This window comes from Periplaneta americana, chromosome 9, assembly GCF_040183065.1.
Source record: "Periplaneta americana isolate PAMFEO1 chromosome 9, P.americana_PAMFEO1_priV1, whole genome shotgun sequence".
NCBI classification, from domain to species: Eukaryota; Metazoa; Arthropoda; class Insecta; order Blattodea; family Blattidae; genus Periplaneta; species Periplaneta americana.
Window position 1 is genome coordinate 112421977 of NC_091125.1, and position 21148 is coordinate 112443124.

A 21148-nucleotide genomic window follows, 5' to 3' on the forward strand; every position below is an offset into this window, starting at 1 on the left:
AGATTTATGGCATGTAAAAGAATCTCATCCCTGAATGAAAGGACTCCACGCAAAATTCACCAGTTATTTTCTTGCCCATATCAAAATTCAATTCTGATGGTAGCAGGTAGCACCTGCATCCATAAGTGGCCCAAATGAGCGTAGATTTGTTCCACCCTCCTCTTTTAAACCATCCATTCAAAATTATTTTATATAATATAAACTTAATGTGTTATAGAATCCCCAGATTTAAACCCACACAAAACCATATTTCGGGATTTTTGTCCCAAAAAAAAATGTTATCAGTATCAACAAGATCTGAACCAATGATACTCGAGTCCAGAGACTAATACAGAAACCACTAAAATACTAAGGACAGTCGTAGCTCCACATCTCATTTGTTCTAATTTTGAGGTTTGGAAGTAATGGGTGCCCATTCATCCTATTCTTCCTGGGAGAATTTTTTTTTTGGCAAAACGTCTCACTGTCCCGAAAGTTTTTTGGATGATGCTCAAATGTCTCTTTTTTTAATTATACTTTGCCAATGTATTTTATACTATGTAATGTTACTTTGTAGCTTTCTGTGCAATTATGCTAGGAAGCACCACTTGTACAACCACAAAGAACAGTTTGGTTCATAATCTTTTTCTTTTACTGTTATTTGTTGATAGTTGGTAGCACAGATACATTTTACAGTTGTCGATCTGAATCTAAATGCTACTGTGCAACGTTTTTTTCCTTAGTAAAATCTTGATTTTAAAAAAGGTGTGTGTGTGTGTGTGTGTGTGTGTATCTAATGCTCTGGATTTAACAATGAAGTCATCATCCTTCTTGCTTCCCAATATTTTGATGGAAGGTCCACAAATGTCCTAAGATAATTGAAGCTGAAGTTATGAAGACCTTGCTTATATATATATATATATATATATATATATATATATATATATATATATATATATATATATAAACCTCACTTTAATGAGGTATCCACATGTTCAATTTTACGACTAAATTTGAACTTCTTTAAATTAAACTTCTTAACCAAATACCTTTGCACATAAAACAGAAGTATCTAACTCTGCAAAATAAGTGGACAAAAAAAAAGTAATTTGAATGCGCAATGCAAAGATAAATATTCACTATTATTTTTTCAAATTTTTGTCAATTTTTGGATTTTGTTAAAGAATCTTTTTTTATTGAAAATGTCCTAGTTTTTCTTTTAAACTTTTTGTACTAGTAAATATACCCTTTTTTCATAGACTAAACTCTAGGCAACAGCAATTCTTTATTTAACACCCTTTTCAACTACACAGATTATTCAGGTACAATGAGATAATGACATGGCAATAGTAGAATGAGAACAGCAACAAAAATCAAAGTACTGTACTTGGTAAAGACCAGACTCACATGTACTTTCACTATAGTACATCTCAAAGAATTTCTTTGGAATCTAACACAGGTCTTCCTCGGTGAGAAACCATAAGTTAAATAACTGAAACACAACTGAACTGACCAAAGAAAAAAGAAATGAAAACTCATTTCACTTGTACTATTGCCACTGCTCTGACAAAATTACTCTAAGTAGAGTGTATTTTGTACTCTTATTTCAGTATTCTCTTATAATAATTAGTCTTGTCTTACTAAAAGAAGCAACACAATGTACGACTTAATCATGAAAATATTTTAATAAAGAAATATAGTTCAGTTCAACTTGCTATTGAATACTTGTGAACATTTTTTTAAGTAGGTTATTTTGCAATGCTTTACCAACATCTTAGGTTATTTAGCGTCTGAATGAGATGAAGGTGATAATGTAGGTGAAATGAGTTCAGGGTCCAGCACCGAAAGTTACTCAGGATTTGCTCATACTTGTCAACATACCCAGTTCATTTCCATTTTCATCTTCCCACTTGTTTGTTGCAAAGTGATATATTTCGAGTTCACTTAAAACAGTATTCAAATTATAGCCACCAAACACGAAAAGGGAATCTGTCTCTTTGTGGTAGATGGCTGTATGAGCTGCACGAGGTGTTAGGCCTCCTTCAGAGTGAGATAACCAGTGCCACCTGCCAACAACAATACAATTATTCAACAATGTAGAAGAAAAAACTCATATGAAAACAATATGAATGTGAAATGAAAGGATGATTTTAACAGGTAGATCAGGGCACATCAAAAACTCTGAACTGAACTCTTTTCTTCTACAGTTCAAAATATTTCTTTAAATAAATAGAAAACGGAAACTATGCTCTTATATGTGTTTGAAAAAAATATGTAACAATGTTCAAGGATTTCTGAAAGTCATCGCAAATAATTTTATTTCTGTTTTCCGATAAATTCAGTTTCTTTTTTTAATAGAACAATTATGTTTGAAAATTTGTTCACGGAACATATTCTTAAAATTTCTTACCAGCAATAATGAGGAAATCACAATGTTGCCTAAAAAACTTTTGTTGAGTAGCCAGTATGTAATTAGTCACCGTAAGTTAAGAGTATTGAGGGTACTGCTAGACAGCTATTTCACGTTAATTACTCAATAGCTACTTTTCACAATGCAGCAGGATATTCATAATAAACGTATTGTATTCTTCATGCATCATTATAAGTATTTATTAAAAGTTCTGAATTCAGTAACATAAATTATATTTCAGTAAGGTACAAGAGACTTTTTCTCTAGCTTATGATATTAAGTAAAATTTTAAAATAAAAATAATATACTGTTTGTCACAGAAAATATAATATTTTTTTTCACACAAATGCCACCAATAAGACTATTGTACTGGTCATTCATAAGGTCGTTCTAAATAAGAGAGAAAGCAATGGTGAATTATTCTAAAGAGGAATAGGTTGGACTTCTCCACTGCTGGAAATGAACAAGATTTCCTAACTTTTCAAAGATCAGTTTTACCTTTATCTTCGAGAAGAGGGGTGAGAAGGACACTCTGCTCGTTGGGAAGTTAAAAACAGCTAAACCCACTTGACTGACCAATGACTGGCAGCAGAGTGCAAGGTACCATATTCAAAAGTATCAAGAATTGTATAAGCCATAGGGGTTCCAATATAGTAATATATGATTACAGTAAAACCTCAATAAGATGCACCCGTTTATTATGCCATTCTGTGTAATAAGCTTTTTTTGTCTGGTCCCTGCACATTTCATATATAACGCCTTTATAAAATACTCTGTTTTTGCGCTCAGTCCCGCATAATACACTATTTTTGTGGAATATTTTCGATGTAATTTTCAGCAATGTCCTGTAACAGCAATGAAACATTTTGGCCATTGAACTCACTGGTGCCATTAACCTGAAAAGTATCCGTATTCGACCCTTTACCTGCGCACTTTATATTGTACAATACCCCACCCTCTTGCTAACCCTCTCTCTCAAGCAACATTCCTCACTCAGTTGCAATAAAATTTTGGAAATTTTTGCTGGTCAGGTTGTTGTCCATTAGTACGAGGGGGATGCAGGAAATAACGACCATTCGCGCATACCCGCCGTGCAGCTGACTCCCCTTCCTTGTTTGAAGGTCAACTGGCTTCCTTAACATGTGTTCTCATAATGTTGTGAGTACTGGTTGCAACAAGTCGCCATTGTGCATTTTGTGTTACTTCAAAATGAACGATGTGATTGATAATCCCGCCGACTGTGAGGTGAGGAGTGTGATTCGATTTTTGAATGCCCGACATTTGAAACCTGCAGAAATTTACCAGCAATTGAAAGAAGTGTATGGTGATACTGTAATGAATGAGAGAAATGTGAGAAAATGGTGCGAAATGTTCAACAATGGGCGAACAAATGTCCACGATGAAACTCGACCCGGACGCCCATCACTCATCACAGAAGACCTGAAGACTAAAGTGAAGACAGAATCTTGCAAGACAGGCGCACATCACTCGACGAATTGCATATTGCCTTTCCTGACATTTCTCGTTCTTTGCTTGGTGAAACTGTGTCGCAACATCTTGGCTACCACAAAATCTGTGCCCGCCCGCACACTGCTGCTTCAACTCGAGAATTGCTGGATCAATTCGGTTGGGAAATCTTTGATCATCCGCCCTATAGTCCAGATCTTGCTCCTAGCGATTTTCACCTTTTCACTAAGCTGAAAGACTTTCTGGGTGGTACGCGTTTTGGAAGTGATGAAGAGTTGAAGAAGACAGTGAACACCTGGCTTAATGAACTGCTGGCAGAGGAGTATAACACGGGAATTCTAAAGCTAGTGAACAGATACGACAAATGTTTAAATATAGGTGGTGATTATGTAGAGAAGTAAAGGAAGCTTCAGTTATGTAACAGACTTTGTTTTTTCAAATAAATATATATTTTTTTAATTATTACAACAAAACGGTCGTTATTTCCTGGATCCCCCTCGTATATTGAAGTGTCTGTGAGTGTGTTACGATGAGTGTTACATGAAAAGTGCTTTCTGTGTCGGAAAAATTGAAAATCTTACGAAGGTACGATGAAAACAGTACTCTTAACAACTCTGATTCATTAGGAATCTCATAATCGACATTAAGGACGATAAAAAAAAATCGCGATTCAATCACTGCAGCTGCGACATTGAGAGGATATAAACGCAGGAAAGTGAAGTGTGGTAAACATGAGGACTTGGAGAACACAAACATGGTAAACAACTATAAATGATTTTTTCGAAATAATTAAGTACAGTACATATTGTAAATGTCTTTGACATACAGTACAGTAATTAGTCTACATAATGGAATAATACTGCATTGTATTACCTTTCATGAATCATGTATAAATTAAAAAAAAAATGCTAATAGAGTGTAGATACTGTATATAGGTCAAAATTAGTATACCTGCCTAATACGCAGTTTACACATGGTCCCTTGAACAGCGTCTTATCGGGGTTTTACTGTATATTTACTTCCACTATTGATATACAAAGGCTTTTACTTTCAGTATATTTAACCTACTCAATGGGATGCACAACAGACTTTGGGGCATAATATTTGGTTATTTCTTTTAGTTGGTTATATAATGATGTTTTATCAACCACTCGGTTATTTACCATCAATAGAATTAGTGATAGCGAGATGGTATTTGGCAAGATAAGGTCGAGGATTCGCCATGATTACTTGACATTCGTCTTACAGTTGGGGAAAACCTCAGAAAAAACCCAACTAGGTAATTAGCCCAAGCAGAAATCGAATCCACGCCCGAGCGCAACTCCGGATTGGCAGGCATCTCAACTGACCGAGCTACACCGGTGGCTATGTTTGGTTATATGAATCATTCTTCTTTACAAATGCAAAAATACAACAACCTACTCCATACATGCTTCTTTAACTAAAATATTTGTTCTTTTTCATGAAGAAGCAGTATTATAGAATTATTAAGAAATCATTACTGACAATTTCATTTCAGAACTGAAATTATACAGTAATTTACAAACACAAAAACCAAAAACAATGACGGAATTTTTGTCCAAAAAAGATAAGCGCCTACATATTCTATAAGTTGATTAATTGAAAAGAAACTCAAGGAGGGACAGGAGATTAACTGTGTAACTTCAATCGACTACTGATCAGAACCAACATAGTTTTAACTTACTTCAAAGTATGAGTGAACAATATTATTCCATAAAATAAAGTGTGACTCACTTATTTCCAGTCTGATCAGCTCTGTGTAGACTGCAGGCTTGACCAGAGTAACCAGCTGCACAATGACATCTGTTCATTTTGCACTCTCCTCTATGAGAATCCTTACCACAGCCTTCAGGACATAATTCTAGGCCACAGTCTCGACCTCCCCACGTCCCTTGACAGTAACACTTATGAAGTGAGCACATCCCATGATCTGAGCAGTTGTTTGGGCAGTTGGTAACAAAGAACTCAGCTCGGAAACCATCCAGCACATAGTTTGTATCACTATACAACAATATCAGCATCTAAAAATCAAAGTAATTACATAAATAGCAATATTTTATTTCATCTTCACTCTCAACATTTCTACTAATTTCAGTGCACTTTGTAAAATTATGTACAAAGACTCGAAATGTATTATAAAAATCAATACCACGAACATTGCACATATACTTTCTAATTATACATTTTATGCATTTTGTGTCAACTTAGATTCCATCAGCACTGCTACTTACAGACCTGTTACTAAATCTACGTATTACTCTGTGAAGAGATTTATTAAATCTACATACTTAGACTTCAACAAACAAAATTTGATAACACAATCCCAAGGGAAAAAATGGAACTCTCTGCATCAAAATCCACAGTTAATTCCCGATTTACCACGAAAATCGTCTGTAGCTGCATTTAGATTGGCAACAGGCCATGATTGTTTGGCTAAACACCTGCATAGAATTGGAATATATCAGTCCCCTATCTACCCATTGTGCAACTCAAACCAAGAAATGGATTCGGAACACCTTAAAATCTGTGCTTCATTGGTTGGTTATGATAATATCTTTGAAAAATATTGGAGTGCAAGAGGTCAAATGACTTTATTGTCAAACGCCTGGCATTAGAAAACAACAACAACAGATTCCATCATGATGCGAATTGAGTTCATGATTTATTTGCTCAAACTATTATAAAAATATGCAAAAAAATTAAATCCTTTTGTATGTATCCAAGTAAGACAAAAGGTATTCTTTATAAATACGAATTGCAAAAATTTGACTTAATTTATGTGCACAGTGGTAAATTTGAATTCTACCTCCCATTGGCAGTAAAAAATTTGCCACTCCCTTTTTTCCATAATGTTTACCTCTACACTTTCATCCTTGATAAACTTAGGGTACTATAGTCCCGTCGCTCTAATTTCCGGCAGCCAATCATGTTGCCGGTCGGCTACATTTAAACGTGTACGTCTTGTGATTCGCTGATGCATTTCCTAAGGCTCAATAAATACTTAATATAATCGCCCGCCATTTTGGCTCTTTCGTTGGGTTCGCAGAAAGCACACGAGGACGTTATTTGCCGCTCAATTATTTGCTCAATTACAGTGCGTTTGATTTATTATCATAGGAGCTACGACATGATAATGTTTAACGGTGTGGCAAATAGATCCCTCATCTGGTAGTTCGGAAACGAAAGAACAAAAATGGCGAACGATACTACCTACCTAGAATTTATAGAGCCTTCACTTCCTAAGACGTAAGCAAAGAGGGAGAGTCACGCCGGGAATAACAGCGTCGCGACTATAGCATAGTATAGTCAGACTTTATTGTTGCAGTTCAACAGGCGAAATATTTAATTTTAAATCAGAATGATGAAAAGACAACGACAAAATTCGTTATGTTGTTTGTTGTTTAGTCAACTCTCCGAAGACAGGTCTGAACCTCACAAGTGAAACCAAGATGGCAACTAGGCCAGGAGATAATGGGGTAGGGTGACCAGTTTCTTTCCCCCTCCATTGCATACATCGACAATTAGCTACATATTACACTAATCAGACTTCAGATGCATACAAACAAATGTTCTTTTTTTTTATTTTACTTGGTTATTTAACGACGCTGTATCAACTACAATGGGACTGATAGCGAGATGATATTTGGCGAGATGAGGCCGAGGATTCGCCATAGATTACCTGACATTTGCCTTATAGTTGGACAAAACCTCAGAAAAAAACCGAACCAGGTAATCAATCCAAGCGGAAATCGAACCCGTGCCCGAATGCAACTCTGGATCGGCAGGCAAGTGCCTTAATTGACTGAGCTACGCCGGTGGCTACAATTGTTCTTCCTCTGACACACATCACCAAGTGAGATGTACTGCCTGATAATAGAGTACATATCAGCCAGAAACTCAAACGCACATAATACAAAAAAATCTCTTTGTTACCGCATTATTCATTCATTACTCTGTCTACACATTCTCCAAACACTACTCAACAGCATAGATGATGAGCGTTGAATCAAAAGGAGCTCAGTCCATTCACAGAATAAATGCTGTTTGAAACGGATTCCTCCGACTTCTATAGCAATAAATCAACTTTTGAAATCTGTTTCTTTCAGAAAGCACTTCTTCAGACAGACTGTGAAGGTTAGAACATGCTTTCAAAGATAGTGAAATAATGTAAAGTGTCCAACTTTCTTAACTAATTAAGAATTTTAAATTAAATTGTAACTCACAGCACCAGAAGTTGCAGTAATTTGCTGTGGTTGCGACTTGCCACTAAAGCTGCCAATCAATGGTGATTCAAATGATTCACCATCATACACGAATACATAGTCATAAGAGCACTCTGTGCTCATTGTATGGAATTTCAATGTAATTACTTGACTGCTATTCTGAGCTGAAATAAAAAAGTACATGTGAACACAGGCACATTGTCTGTTCCTATAGACAATCAAATGTCTCTGTATGTACGAGTAATCAAATTAATATAAAAAAGAGACAAGCAAACATGTAAGTAAAAATTGTGGAAAAAAGGAAGAAATGGATAGGTAAAAATTAAACAAAAAAAAAGAGAGAAACCAAGAAAGAAAGAGAAATAGAATACAAAAATGCTAAAAAGAATGAAAAAGAGGGTGAAAATTAACTGTGGTTGAAAGAAGAGTTAAATAAGAAAGAATAAAAGATAAAAAATATACATAAATTGATAAATAAGCGGACTCTGCAAGGATTAATAAGTACCAGTAAGAACTCTGTCTATTTTAAATTAGGATAGGTGTTACTCCTGTATTCATCCAATAAATATATGAAAATATAATAATTACGAACTGCACTGATTATTATGCAAGAATCATTGTATTACATTGCAGATCTGAGAATTAAAACAGCCTGTTCCTTGAATTTTCGTCACTGAATAAAAAGTTTTGTAACATTACTTATAATAAAATATTCAGAAATGCACAAATTGAAACAATGATAAGTAGGACAGTTTTTATTTAGAGAGTCATTTCAACTCAAGAGGCTCCTCAGAATCCGTTAACTGATTATATAACTATTATTGAGAAATGATAAAATGAAAATAACGAGAAAATGAAATTATTCAGAGAAAACCTACTTCAAAGCCTCTTTGTTCATTATGATCTCGGCTCCCACAATGGAATTCCAGTCTCCTGTGGTATAAAGCCATCAGTGAACTGATGATACTATAGTTGAACTTCGTTATAATGACATGGGTTTATGAAACATCTCGTCAAAAGCATCAAATTTCTGTGATATCAATTACTTCCTCATAAGACACTTGCTTTTATATCTTGCTTAATACAACATAGCACGCAAATGCATCTACCTTGCATATAGTATCATTGCAATTCTTAATTTTAAACGTAATTTTGCAGTGACATACTGTACCTGTACAGTTCAGTTACAAAAGTACAACAGACTTGTAAACAAACAACAAAGTTACAAACGGTATTTAGTATTGAAGAAAAAGTGAAAGCGATACAAGAAACTGAAAATCATAGAAAGAAATTTTGCAATTCATTTTGAAGAAGTTTTTCAGATAAGTCTTTGAATTTGAAATACAATAAATACATTTAATGTTGTTCTGTCAATGACTTAACATGTTATACAAAAAGTATAAAGGTTTTATACCTTATGTATAACATGTTAAGTCATTGACGGAACAACATTAAATTTATTTATTGCAAAGAAAGAAAGTTGCTAATGATAACACGTTAAAACTTGTTAATTAACAACTTTTAATAATGTACTGTGTTAACTGCTGAAACTTATGAAAATAATTATTATACTGTACCTTTGTAGCTACTTTTGACGTGATGTCACAAAAGTATAATAGCTTTTAAAATTTCAATAGTTAACACAGTATATTATTAAAAAGTTGTTAATTTAACAAGTTTTAACAATTATCATATACAAGTGTCAAAAATGTGTGAATGAAAAATGAAAGGAAATTAATGTGTGTCATGAATTTTGTCTGTTTTAATTCCATAGTCCAAACGACTTCGAAAAAGATAATCAAAATTGTAAGTGCATTTGAACATACAGTAATACAGAGTGGGCACTTTAAAAGTCCCGAAGCATTGCTTGGTTAATCAGCAGCCTGAACTGTATGCAAATGTTGGCGTTCTCCACCATTGAAGCATCAAGAGCTTTTCCACTTCCTGCCTGCAGTCAGTCGTACGTGAGATTTCATCAGAGTAGGACAGTTGTGTTGTGCAGTTGTGAGTGAGATTTCATCAGAGTAGGACAGTTGTGTTGTGCAGTTGTGAGTGAGATTTCATCAGAGTAGGACAGTTGTGTTGTGTAGTTGTGAGTGATATTTCATCAGACTAGGACAGCTGTGTTGTGCAGTTGTGAGTGAGATTTCATCAGAGTAGGACAGTTGTGTTGTGCAGTTGTGAGTGATATTTCATCAGAGTAGGACAGTTTTGTTGTGCAGTTGTGAGTAAGATTTCATCAGAGTAGGACAGTTGTGTAGTGCAGTTGTGAGTGAGATTTCACCAGAGTAGGACAGTTGTGTTGTGCAGTTGTGAGTGAGATTTCATCAGAGTAGGACAGTTGTGTTGTGCAGTTGTGAGTGAGATTTCACCAGAGTAGGACAGTTGTGTTGTGCAGTTGTGAGTGAGATTTCATCAAAGTAGGACAGTTGTGTTGTGCAGTTGTGAGTGAGATTTCATCAGAGTAGGACAGCTGTGTTGTGCAATCATGAATGAGATTTCATCAGAGTAGGACAGTTGTGTATGCAGTCATGAGTGAGATTTCATTAGGCAGTACAGTAGGCTTCGGACAATGAAGGATACCACTTCGAAACTAGTCAGTCAGGTAAATTGCAAAAGTTAACACAGTAAAGATATCATAAGTTATTCAGTGCAGTAGTGTTGTGCAACATGGTGAAATATTCACTGAGTCGTCATATATTCTTCTTGAAGATGTACATCTAGCACAGAAGGGAGATTTTTGAGGATTACAGTCATGACGTATTTGCTTTTCTTTATTTTCAAGATGGACACACGACAAAACAGTGAATATCTCACCATTGCAGAACAGTACTGTACCCTCTAAAGATATCTCACTCACAACTGCACAACATACCTGTCCTACTCTATTGAAATCTCACTCACGACTAACGGATCCTACAAGTACATTTCTCTTCTCCTTGCATTACATGATGAAAATGTGGGCTTACAAGGAATATCCGTTAACTCAACTTAAAAATAGTTCATAATATATCTATAACCTGGGAGAACTCGCTTAATGATATTTCTAACCAGTTCCTACTTATGAAGATAGTCAAATATTCTAAGTTCATAACTGACAGATTCTTTAAATTAAAATATCTCAAAACTAAGTTTTAAGGAGATTAACAGACTTTCTTTGTAAGCCCAAGAGGAGCCGAAACATTGAATGTTTTTGCATCTACGACAGAGTGCAAAAATCCATAAATTCAGCAATCAAATCAAACAATTATCATTAGTTCATAATAAATATCTACAGAATCAAAATACAACTATACTGTCACTAAACATGCAGCTATCTGATTACAATTTCTTGTATATTTCTTTCAATGATTAGCCAAAAATAATACTGGTGTCAGGATTTTAGTCATTTACTTAAAACCATATAAAGTAATGCATGAATGAAGTATTTTCCATTAACTTTTACTTCCAGAAGTAGAATAATGAAATAACTGTGACATCTATGTATCCAATTGAATCGGTTGGAGCTAAAAGGAATTAAGTCAAAATATGATGTTTTGGGTTTTGCAACAATTTGAACAACTGATGTCATGCACATCGAACAGTAGAAGAAGGAACTAAGACTTTTAAATATTCTTTTGTCTTCTATAACATAAAAATATAATATTCGTGTTATTAGAGGAATATTTTTTGCTTCTCCTGAAAGGTTGTCAAAAGTGACTTAATTCCTTTTAGCTCCGACCGATTCAATTGTTCCCGGCCTAAATTTGAAGAGCAGTCTAATATTTATGAAAAACTTCTAAGATAGAGAAGTAATATATGGAATACAAAATTTTTTGCATTGTGATTATCAACACTGATTTAGTATTATTTTGGCCACTTTTTTGAGAAATTGGAAATAATAAAATGACGGAACATTAAACATAATAAATTAATGTTATACCTACACATTGTTACGAAATAAGACTTTATAATCCCAGCAACTCAAACACAATATCACCCATGGATGTACTAAAAAAATATATTCACGCTAGTCAAATTTGACAGCTAAGTTCAGACACATTCCCAGCTTTAACAACGTTTTTTGTAATTTGTAATCATAAATTTGAAATGGGGTATAAATTAATAGTGTGCTCTACTCAGAAATGAGTTTTACATAAATATCTTGTAAGAAGAAGAATAAGAAGAAGAAGAAGAAGAAGAAGAAAGCTAACTGAACATGCCAGAAACAGTAGGCCTAGCAAAATTTAAAAAAAAAAACTGATTTATTTATGAATGAAAAATTAAACATATACTGGTAGGCTAATAATAAATTATGCTTCCTCCAACTTTTTATTTTTCTCTCAATCTTTAATTATTATGAACATCTATTCCCTTTTCCATTTTATGCTGGCCATGCGACGAAATAGACCTAATAATGTCCTATAAATGTTGATAAACATTCTTTAACAAATGTTGACTTAGGCTTCCGTGGCTGCTGTTTATGCGTTGTAGGTTTTTGGGTTCTTGCCACATTGTCATTGTTTCTAGAAGCTGACGTTTCGACCAACATATTGTGCCCATCTTCAGAGCTGCAGTGACGTTTTGACCGCTGGCGTGATGTTTTATAGCTGTTTCTGTGTTCTTGTCAATCGCTGGTTGGTTGTTGGTTTTCCTCCTGTTATTGATCCAATGATCGTCCAATAATTGAGCATATTCTGCAATGTTGTAGGAAATGGAGGTGACATTGACTGCTAATGTTCTGCTCTGGCCCTTCATAAGAGCCGTATGACCTTGACTGCTGATGTTCTGCTGTGGTCTTTCATGTGGGGCGTATTCGCCTCTAACGCGATACAGGAATGTGAGGTTAGAGGTCGTTGCTACATCTGAACCTTAGCAGAACATTAGCAGTCAAGGTCATACGGCCCTTATGAAGAGCCAAAGCAGAACACCAGCAGTCAATGTCACCTCCCATTTCCTACAACACTGCGGAATATGCTCTATTATTGGACGACCATCAGATCATTAACAGAGGAAAACCAACAACCAACCAGCGATCGACAGGAACACAGAAGCAGCTATAAAACATCACACCAGCGGTCAAAAAGTCATTGCAGTACTGTAATTGTATTCTTCGTATTGTTTATTTTTATTGGGTTATTTTACAACGCTGTATCAACATCTAAGTTATTTAGCATCTGAATGATATGAAGGTGATAATGCCGGTGAAATGAGTCCGGTGTCCAGCACCGAATGCTACCCAGCATTTGCTCATATTGGGTTGAGGGAAAACCCCGGAAAAAACCTCAACCAGGTAACTTGCTCCGACCGGGATTCGAACCTGGGCCACCTGGTTTCGCGGCCAGACGCACTGACCGTTACTCCACAGGTGTGGACTTCTTCGTATTGTAGTTGTAACCCTTGGTAGAGGGCAAGAGAAGGCCTGATGGCCTTATCTCTACCAGGTTAAATAAATAAATACTAAAATAATAAATAAGATGACCACAGTATGTTGATCGAAATGTCAGCTTCTAGAAACAATGACAACGTAGCAAGAACCTGAAAACCTACAACCTATTCTTTAACAAAGTTTCGACTAAATTAACCAAGAGTCTCAATTATCAAAATATGAAGATAAACAAGAGTGTAGTAAGATTATTATATATTTACATCAACATACAATAGAATAAAAATCTGAACCTCTCATTACAGTCTTGGGCTTAAGTGCACAATACTGGAGTGGGTGTATGGTAATTGTGTAAAGTCGTCAGCTGTTTGCATATGCCACTTTTGGACTACTCTTACATCTCATAAGCATTACTGTTAACAATGATACTCGTATCTATGTTTGTTATGCATTATGTCGGTTTTTGACAATTTAGGCACAATAAACGATTATGGTGAAGGTATAATAGGAGGTACCACGTATGTAATGGATGTCGTCTTTGCAAGTAGAGAAAGTATTAATCCTTTAAGTGCCAATCACGATTACATTGTGATTTTATACTTTTGCAACCTCTTAAGTGAATAAAACAAGATTTTACAGTACAGAATAAATTCAGTTTATTTTGAATAATAAATGGGTTGGTTGGTTTTATGCAACATTAGTTCGTATACCTTTGAATAATGTGATAATGCTTCCTTAAACTCAAGTCTCTATGAACATTGGTTCTCGTTTTATAACACATTTTATCAAGTGATACATTTTTGTGTATATTTACTTGGCATTTTTCACATAATACTATGCTAACGGTATTGGCACTAAGAGGGTTAATACACAAATATATACATAATGTCATTTTAGTACTAACCTTTTATCATTCGTATTGCTGAATTGTCAATGTGAAGTTTTGAAAAAACAAACCCATAAGCATATACTCTCCTGAATCCTAAGACATTTGTTGCTTTATTTTTAAAGTTCAATATAATAATACTACACTTAAAAAAAAAGTCACTAACATGAAGAAAAATGCTGGAAAAATTCTGCAGATTACAGTTAGGGCACAAATGCAGGTATAGGCCTATTATAACGGGGGTCTGCACATACATCTTATACCATAATCATGTATGAATTATGGTATAGTATACTATACTCTCAGGACTCAAGAGAATAATCATGTATGAATTATGGTATAGTACACTATAGTCTCAGGACTCAAGAGGATAAGTTAGTTTGTAAAATTTAAATTCAAATCATTTCTGTATTACTTGAACTGATAAATTTTTATCGACAGTTGAAATATAAGTTATAATATCGAAAGTATGTCTTGTAAAGAATTTAAATGTCAAAAATTTCAACGATTTTGTGGTGTAATGGTTACGATGAATGTTTCTGAATCAATTCCTAGGAATTCCAATATAGTAAATAAAATGAATATATTTATGTGTTGATGTAAAAGTGCAATGAAGGTATCAGTAGTAGAAAGTCAGAAAAGAAGGAGGAAAAGAGTAAGTAAAAGAAAATGGACAAGAGTTTTTATTTCCCATCCCTTCAGTTCCACAATCCCGTAAAACACTTGAGTCAATGCACAATTGGCATACTATGTGAAAAGCTGACAGTTCTGGTATTGTGCACTCATTCCCAAAGTCTTGTTTAATTTTGTGGTAAATAAGAAATATGCTTTGAATAACATAATATGGGTCATTCCATGCCAACTGAGCCTCTGAGTGATTTTTTCATTTATTAATAAAGTGTATGGTGCTTTGATATATCAACTGTTAAAAGTATGAATTACACTGCCCTTAAAGAAAATTTGTCTTGTATGGAATATTTTTGCAGTTTTTAATATGTTTGTTGGTAGGTTCTTTGAATAGTAAATATGTTATTTCGCACGCTTAAGTTTAAGATCCTGCTGTTGTCATAAAACACCATGTTGTTGATCTTGCACTTTTGGAGGGAAATGTATGAAGCTTTCCAAGTTCAAGCATATATTACAATTCAAGGTAAGATCAAATTCAGTAATTAATTATAGCACAATAAAAATTCCTGTAGCATGTAACACCCGTTACACAAAATATGCAATAAGTTTTAATTATGATCTTATGAAATATTTGTTCACAATATCCTGTAGTGAAAGTGAGATTATAAGGTTGCTTGTTGAGACCATAACATTTTTAAATTAATATTTAATTTATTTTATCCAGAAACGGTGTAACGGGTGTTACAACTCTTTAAGTAACGGGTGTTACAGTATTCATGTAATACCAGTTACAAAATGTTGTACTTGAGTGCTGTAACCTATTACAATAAAAAATAGCTTTTAACTCTCTCTTAAGTAGTTTAAGTAGTTAGAGTCCATTCTGTATAAAATATTTGTTTGCTCTACCGCGATCTAATGCATTTGAATGTGCTTATTTCCAGAAATGGCTCCTGTAAACAATCGCATGAAAAAAACAGGTTGCATTTGGGTTCTAATGATACAGTGAAATCCTATGCCATAATAAGTAGTGATTTATCACTGAACAAGTATCCAGTCTGGACTTTCTTTAGCACCATAAGATGATGATTCCACAAGTTTTGGGGATTCTGAAGATGGGATACTGACAAGTGAAACACAAGTGATTCCCATGTCAGTGTACAGTATTGATATATCTGAAATTAAGTCTGGCATGTTTGTTTTGGTAGGGTTTTTAAGTGAAAACAAGAAACCCGGATCATCAAAGGGTGAATAAAAGTTCCAATACATTGGAATATACCAGAACCAAGCTGACAATGAAGAGGACGTTAAAATTATGTTCCTGAAAGTTTCTGGGCACAGCAAAAAATCTTCAAAGCTGATGAAAATGATATTTATTTTGTAAAATTTAGTCAACTGGTCACCTGATGTTAAGTGTTAAGAAAACAGACTGTATTATGAATTCAGTGACAGTGTAAATGAAAAAAAAAATGTTAAAAATTAATTACACATGCACTGAAATATCTGTAAAACAACCATAATTTGAATGTTCCTCAATAATTAATCTATTTATTCCAATCTAGGCTATTTAATAAATAGATTGTGCTCTGAGAATTTTAAAAAAGATAATTTAATTATTTACATAAAATAGAATTGCTATTACACAGGAATTTCGTTATATTAAATTTAAATAGTATTGTTTTAATGAAAACACGAAGAGTGTCATTAATCATTTCAGTAAAGTAGAAATATTTGCACAGTGTAACACCCGTTACAAGTCATGTAACACCCGTTACAGAAGCTTTTCTTGAAAAAAATTAAATATTTTAAGCAGAAAGGAAAACTGAGAACATATTTGATTTTGTCAATGTTTAATATATATCCTTATAAAAGGATGTTAATTTGTATGCATTAAACTCACAGAATTTTACACCTTTCAATAACTATGTAAAAGTTCATGTCTAAATCCTGTAACACCCGTTACACCATCTTTTTTACTTGTTATTCAATTTCGTTAAAATAAACTTAGGATTATATTATATCAAAATGTTCAGAAAATGTAGGGGAAATAGTTTTAATAAATAAATTTTGATTCTATTAAGGCTGCATTGAAAGTGTTCTCTTTTTAGCTTTGTGGATGTAACACCCGTTACAATGGAATGACCCATATGCCTGATCGAAGTATAGGCCTATATGACTATTACATAGGCTTACTTGCCATATGGATAACAACAATGACATCATTCTAGGGTATACTCAAATAGACCTATTTCACCCCACAGAATGTACTGTAATGTTCATAAGCAAAGAGAAGAAGACAGTGACATTCAAGAAACAGTATTTTTTTTAATTAGGTCTACTGATTATCACAATTATATTCTATTTATTATGCAAGCCCATATTCTTTAGCCTTGAATATACAACACACAACATTATTTTAATTCCATTTTATACATTTTAGCAAAAGGAAATGAGGATACAGGCAGCACAAATGGACTTCTGAATTTTCTGATACGTAAATATATGAGAATTATAGGCCTACCAACAACAGAAAACCATAAGAAAAGCACTGTACTTTCATATGACAAACACAGGAACGCAATTTCGTAGCATCTTCTAAAATCACTATGATAGAAAATGAAAAAGAACAGATCCAGTGGGCCACTGTAATGTGTATACTTAAACCGTTTTACCACAACTTATGTATTGTATTTTTGGTCTAGAGAAAATGCTCTTCATTTGACATTTCCGAAAACAATGTTTTTATAATAGTTTTTCATTTGACATTTACGAAAACAATCTTTTTTAATAGCATTTTCCGTGGACTTGAAAAAAAATTACAAAACGGAGCTCACTGAGGCTGTTTTCTTTCATTTTCCAGGTTATTCGAGTCATTTTACAAAGTACTACGAAATGGCATTCCTGTGCTCATTTGATCTTTCACAGCAGGCTCTATCAAGGACGTTAAAATTTACTCCAGTTGTGTTGTATTTTTGGTCCAGAAGTTTTAAAAATACATAATATAATTATTTTTTTCTTGGTTATTTAACGACGCTGTATCAACTACTGGGTTATTTAGCGTCGATGGAATTGGTGATAGCGAGATGAGGACGAGGATTCTCCATAGATTACTCGACATTCGCCTTAAGGTTGGTGAAAACTTCGGAAAAAACCCAACCAGGTAATCAGCCCAAGTGGAAATCGAACCCACATCCAAGCACAACTCCAGAGCAGCAGGCAAACGTGCTACTGCCTGAGCTATGCCAGTGGCTAATCTAATTCTACCACTGTTCAATTCCCACGGCCCATATGGAAGACCTCACTCCCCTCTCAAATGAACAATAACGTAAAAAAGTGGATAAGTCCGTGTGCATTAGTATATCAAAATAAGTTACTAAGGAAAAACTTAATATCTGCTGTTTATGTCATTTTAAGAGTTGTCTAATGCACATTACTAGTGAGCAACAATACACGAGCTGGCAACAGCAACAGATATTGAGTTTTAGCGAAGTTACTAACCTAACGTCAATTGCATGTCAGTTTTTATAGATTGAGAAATTTGCTTTCTTTGGGAAAATATTCCAAATATGAATTAATTCCACTAGCCTAATTGAAGTATAATACACTAATTACTTTCGAAAATAGGTCACTGTTAGACAAATCATTATGAGTGTATGCATATTCAAAACAAAAGGCAGCTAATGAAATCTTAGAAACTGCAGTACCACTGTTCCATTAGGAAAAATAATTACAAATATTATCAACTAATAGACTAGGCAAAATAAAATACAAGAACTGCACACAGAATAAAGGCACAGTATTATATGCAAATATAGATATTCTGAAAAAATGTAGTAACATTACCTCTAATCAACCATTCACAGTGGGAATCCTGAGTATAATTTGACCCTGATGGTCCATCTGTTATAATGCCCCAAGAGCTATTGAACACTTTGCGAGACTTGGTGCATACTGTTGGCTGGAGAGTCCCACTTATTTCAGTAACTAAACACAACCATAAAATGCATGACAATGCCAATAAGTAAAATGTCTGTCCAGGTTTTGACTTCTTTCTTACTCCTGGCCCCATTGTGCCAAGAATTTATTTCTACCACTTAACTACATAACTGAGTTGGTATAAACATTGATTCTACACTCCAATTCCACTTGTACTCTAAATGCATTTCCAATATCTGATTTGAGAAGATTGTCTGTAGATAGCAACAGTCAGAAGAATAATCTGAAATAAAACATAGGAATATGAAACGAACTGTATTACAAAATACACAAGTTCAGCAAGTTTATTTAACCCAACCACTCACAGGTCTGACCCACACTCTTTTTGGAAATACCTATAAAATTTTAACACCACTGTACGCAAAGCATCTAAAGCTAATATAATTACGGGAATTCGTTAATGCCAAGGTTATCAAAGCATGTTCATCTCTACCCTGAAGGCATCCTGTCAAACAAAAACTATACCCAATACATGTACAACCAACATCACATACAATCCCGGCAATTTTACATATATCAAAACAAAGCAAAGTTCCAATATTGCATAAAACGGTAGTATATTTAATTAATTAAATATGGAATCTATAAAATCTGCAAGAAAATCACATTTGCCCATATTTGACTTGCTTTCATTTTTTCCATAAGTGACTGAAAATGAATCTTGACGTCACACTCACTAGATATTCATTGGTTCCTTGTTATATGTGATATGAAAAATTCATTATTCAGAATTATAGAAAAGATTAAGACAATGTTTCAGATCGGGCCTCAAAATGGCAAACTGAACATAGTTCACAGTTTCACCACTAGAAGTCAGGCCTAAAAGTTTAGATAGCTCTGGCTATGCTCGTTGGTCTTCAGCAACGAGTAGTCTTCAATTCAGTCCATTGAGCTCTATACCAGTCCTATATGTCATTTCTTTGTTTACTCTGTCTTACGTACGGTACAGCCGTATGTTGCACATTATTTCACCATCATAACGGCAAAATTAAAGAAATATAATTAATATATATATATACTGTACTTCTTTCAACAAAACAACCATTTCCCATGTGCGTTAGAAAGAGAGAAAGATACGCCTCAGGTGTGCCAATTGCACGGAAATTACACGTCACGTTTTTTTTTTTTTTTTTCAGCAATTCTCTACAGAAGTTGGGTATCCAGTTTATAATGTTGAGATCACTGGTTCAGTCTTACGTGAAATTTTACGCCGCACTGCCAATCTATACAAATGAAATACGGTATATTGTATCGCCAACCCCTAAAATTGAAACTGAACATGCCAATCATAGACGTGAGAACCTATTTTCGATCTAATTTTCATTTTCCGGAGCATACCACCACAGGAAATTAATGTGATATAAGCACAGTCTACTATATACAGTCACGAAGCTTGGGGTGATTTTTTGCAAATCTCGCGATAGTTGCTAGCCTAACACCGCGGTTATTTAGTAAGACTATGGCCTAACACAGAGTCCGTGGATATACCAGAGTAGCGCATTCACTGAATGGGCCGCCATTGTTATTCCTTTTCAACACGCGTGGAATAGGAATATTTAAAGGAAAACTCAGATATTTTTAATTTGAAGGGCAAAAACTTCTAAAGGATCGTCTTACATTTTAGAACATTATTGTCAGTCGACTTACCAATCTATAAAAACTTAATTTAATAATTATTACAGCATAAATACACAATTAAATGTTCAATACACTCCTTCATAAATGTCACAGTTATAGGTATTACAGCAACATGAACTTAATAAATTACAAGTAACAAACGAAAATAATAATGTCGCAAATAAAGAAAACAATAAATCTAAACATTTCCAACTGTATTCCTCGTGCAAACTCTCCGACTTCCGCATATAAGGGTACACTATACTGAAATTAGTTTTAAGAGTTCACAATAGCGAAATCAATAACTACCACAATTACGAAGCTAGATTCACCAAATTTTGATCACTGGCATATCTGCTTAATAGTGACAAATGTATAAAATTTCATCCGCCTGTGATAAGTGATTTGCATTTTATTAATAATTTATTAAAATATTGAACCGCTTTATATAAAAAGTCGTTTGCACAACAATTGACAATATACTTAAGTGATATTCACTTATATGGATCAATACATACGTGGAATCAAAGCTTACTACTATAGGGTTTTGTTATAAAATT

The 21148-nt window shown here is 34.2% G+C and overlaps 1 protein-coding gene across 3 annotated transcripts in view; it reads right to left on the reverse strand.

Moving 5' to 3' along the window:
• Megf8 (multiple EGF like domains 8) overlaps positions 1-19768 on the reverse strand; it is a 100770-nt gene extending 81002 nt beyond the window's left edge. Inside the window, exons 1-5 of one of the 3 annotated variants that reach the window (XM_069835632.1) lie at positions 19649-19768; positions 18819-19194; positions 8101-8264; positions 5612-5898; positions 1861-2045 (exon numbers count right to left, since the gene is read on the reverse strand). In XM_069835632.1, the coding sequence (XP_069691733.1) occupies positions 1861-2045; positions 5612-5898; positions 8101-8264; positions 18819-19044 (862 nt within the window). In that variant the 5' untranslated portion in view covers positions 19045-19194; positions 19649-19768. The other 2 variants (XM_069835633.1, XM_069835634.1) reach the window with 2 other exon arrangements.
• Positions 19769-21148: the final 1380 nt, after the last annotated feature.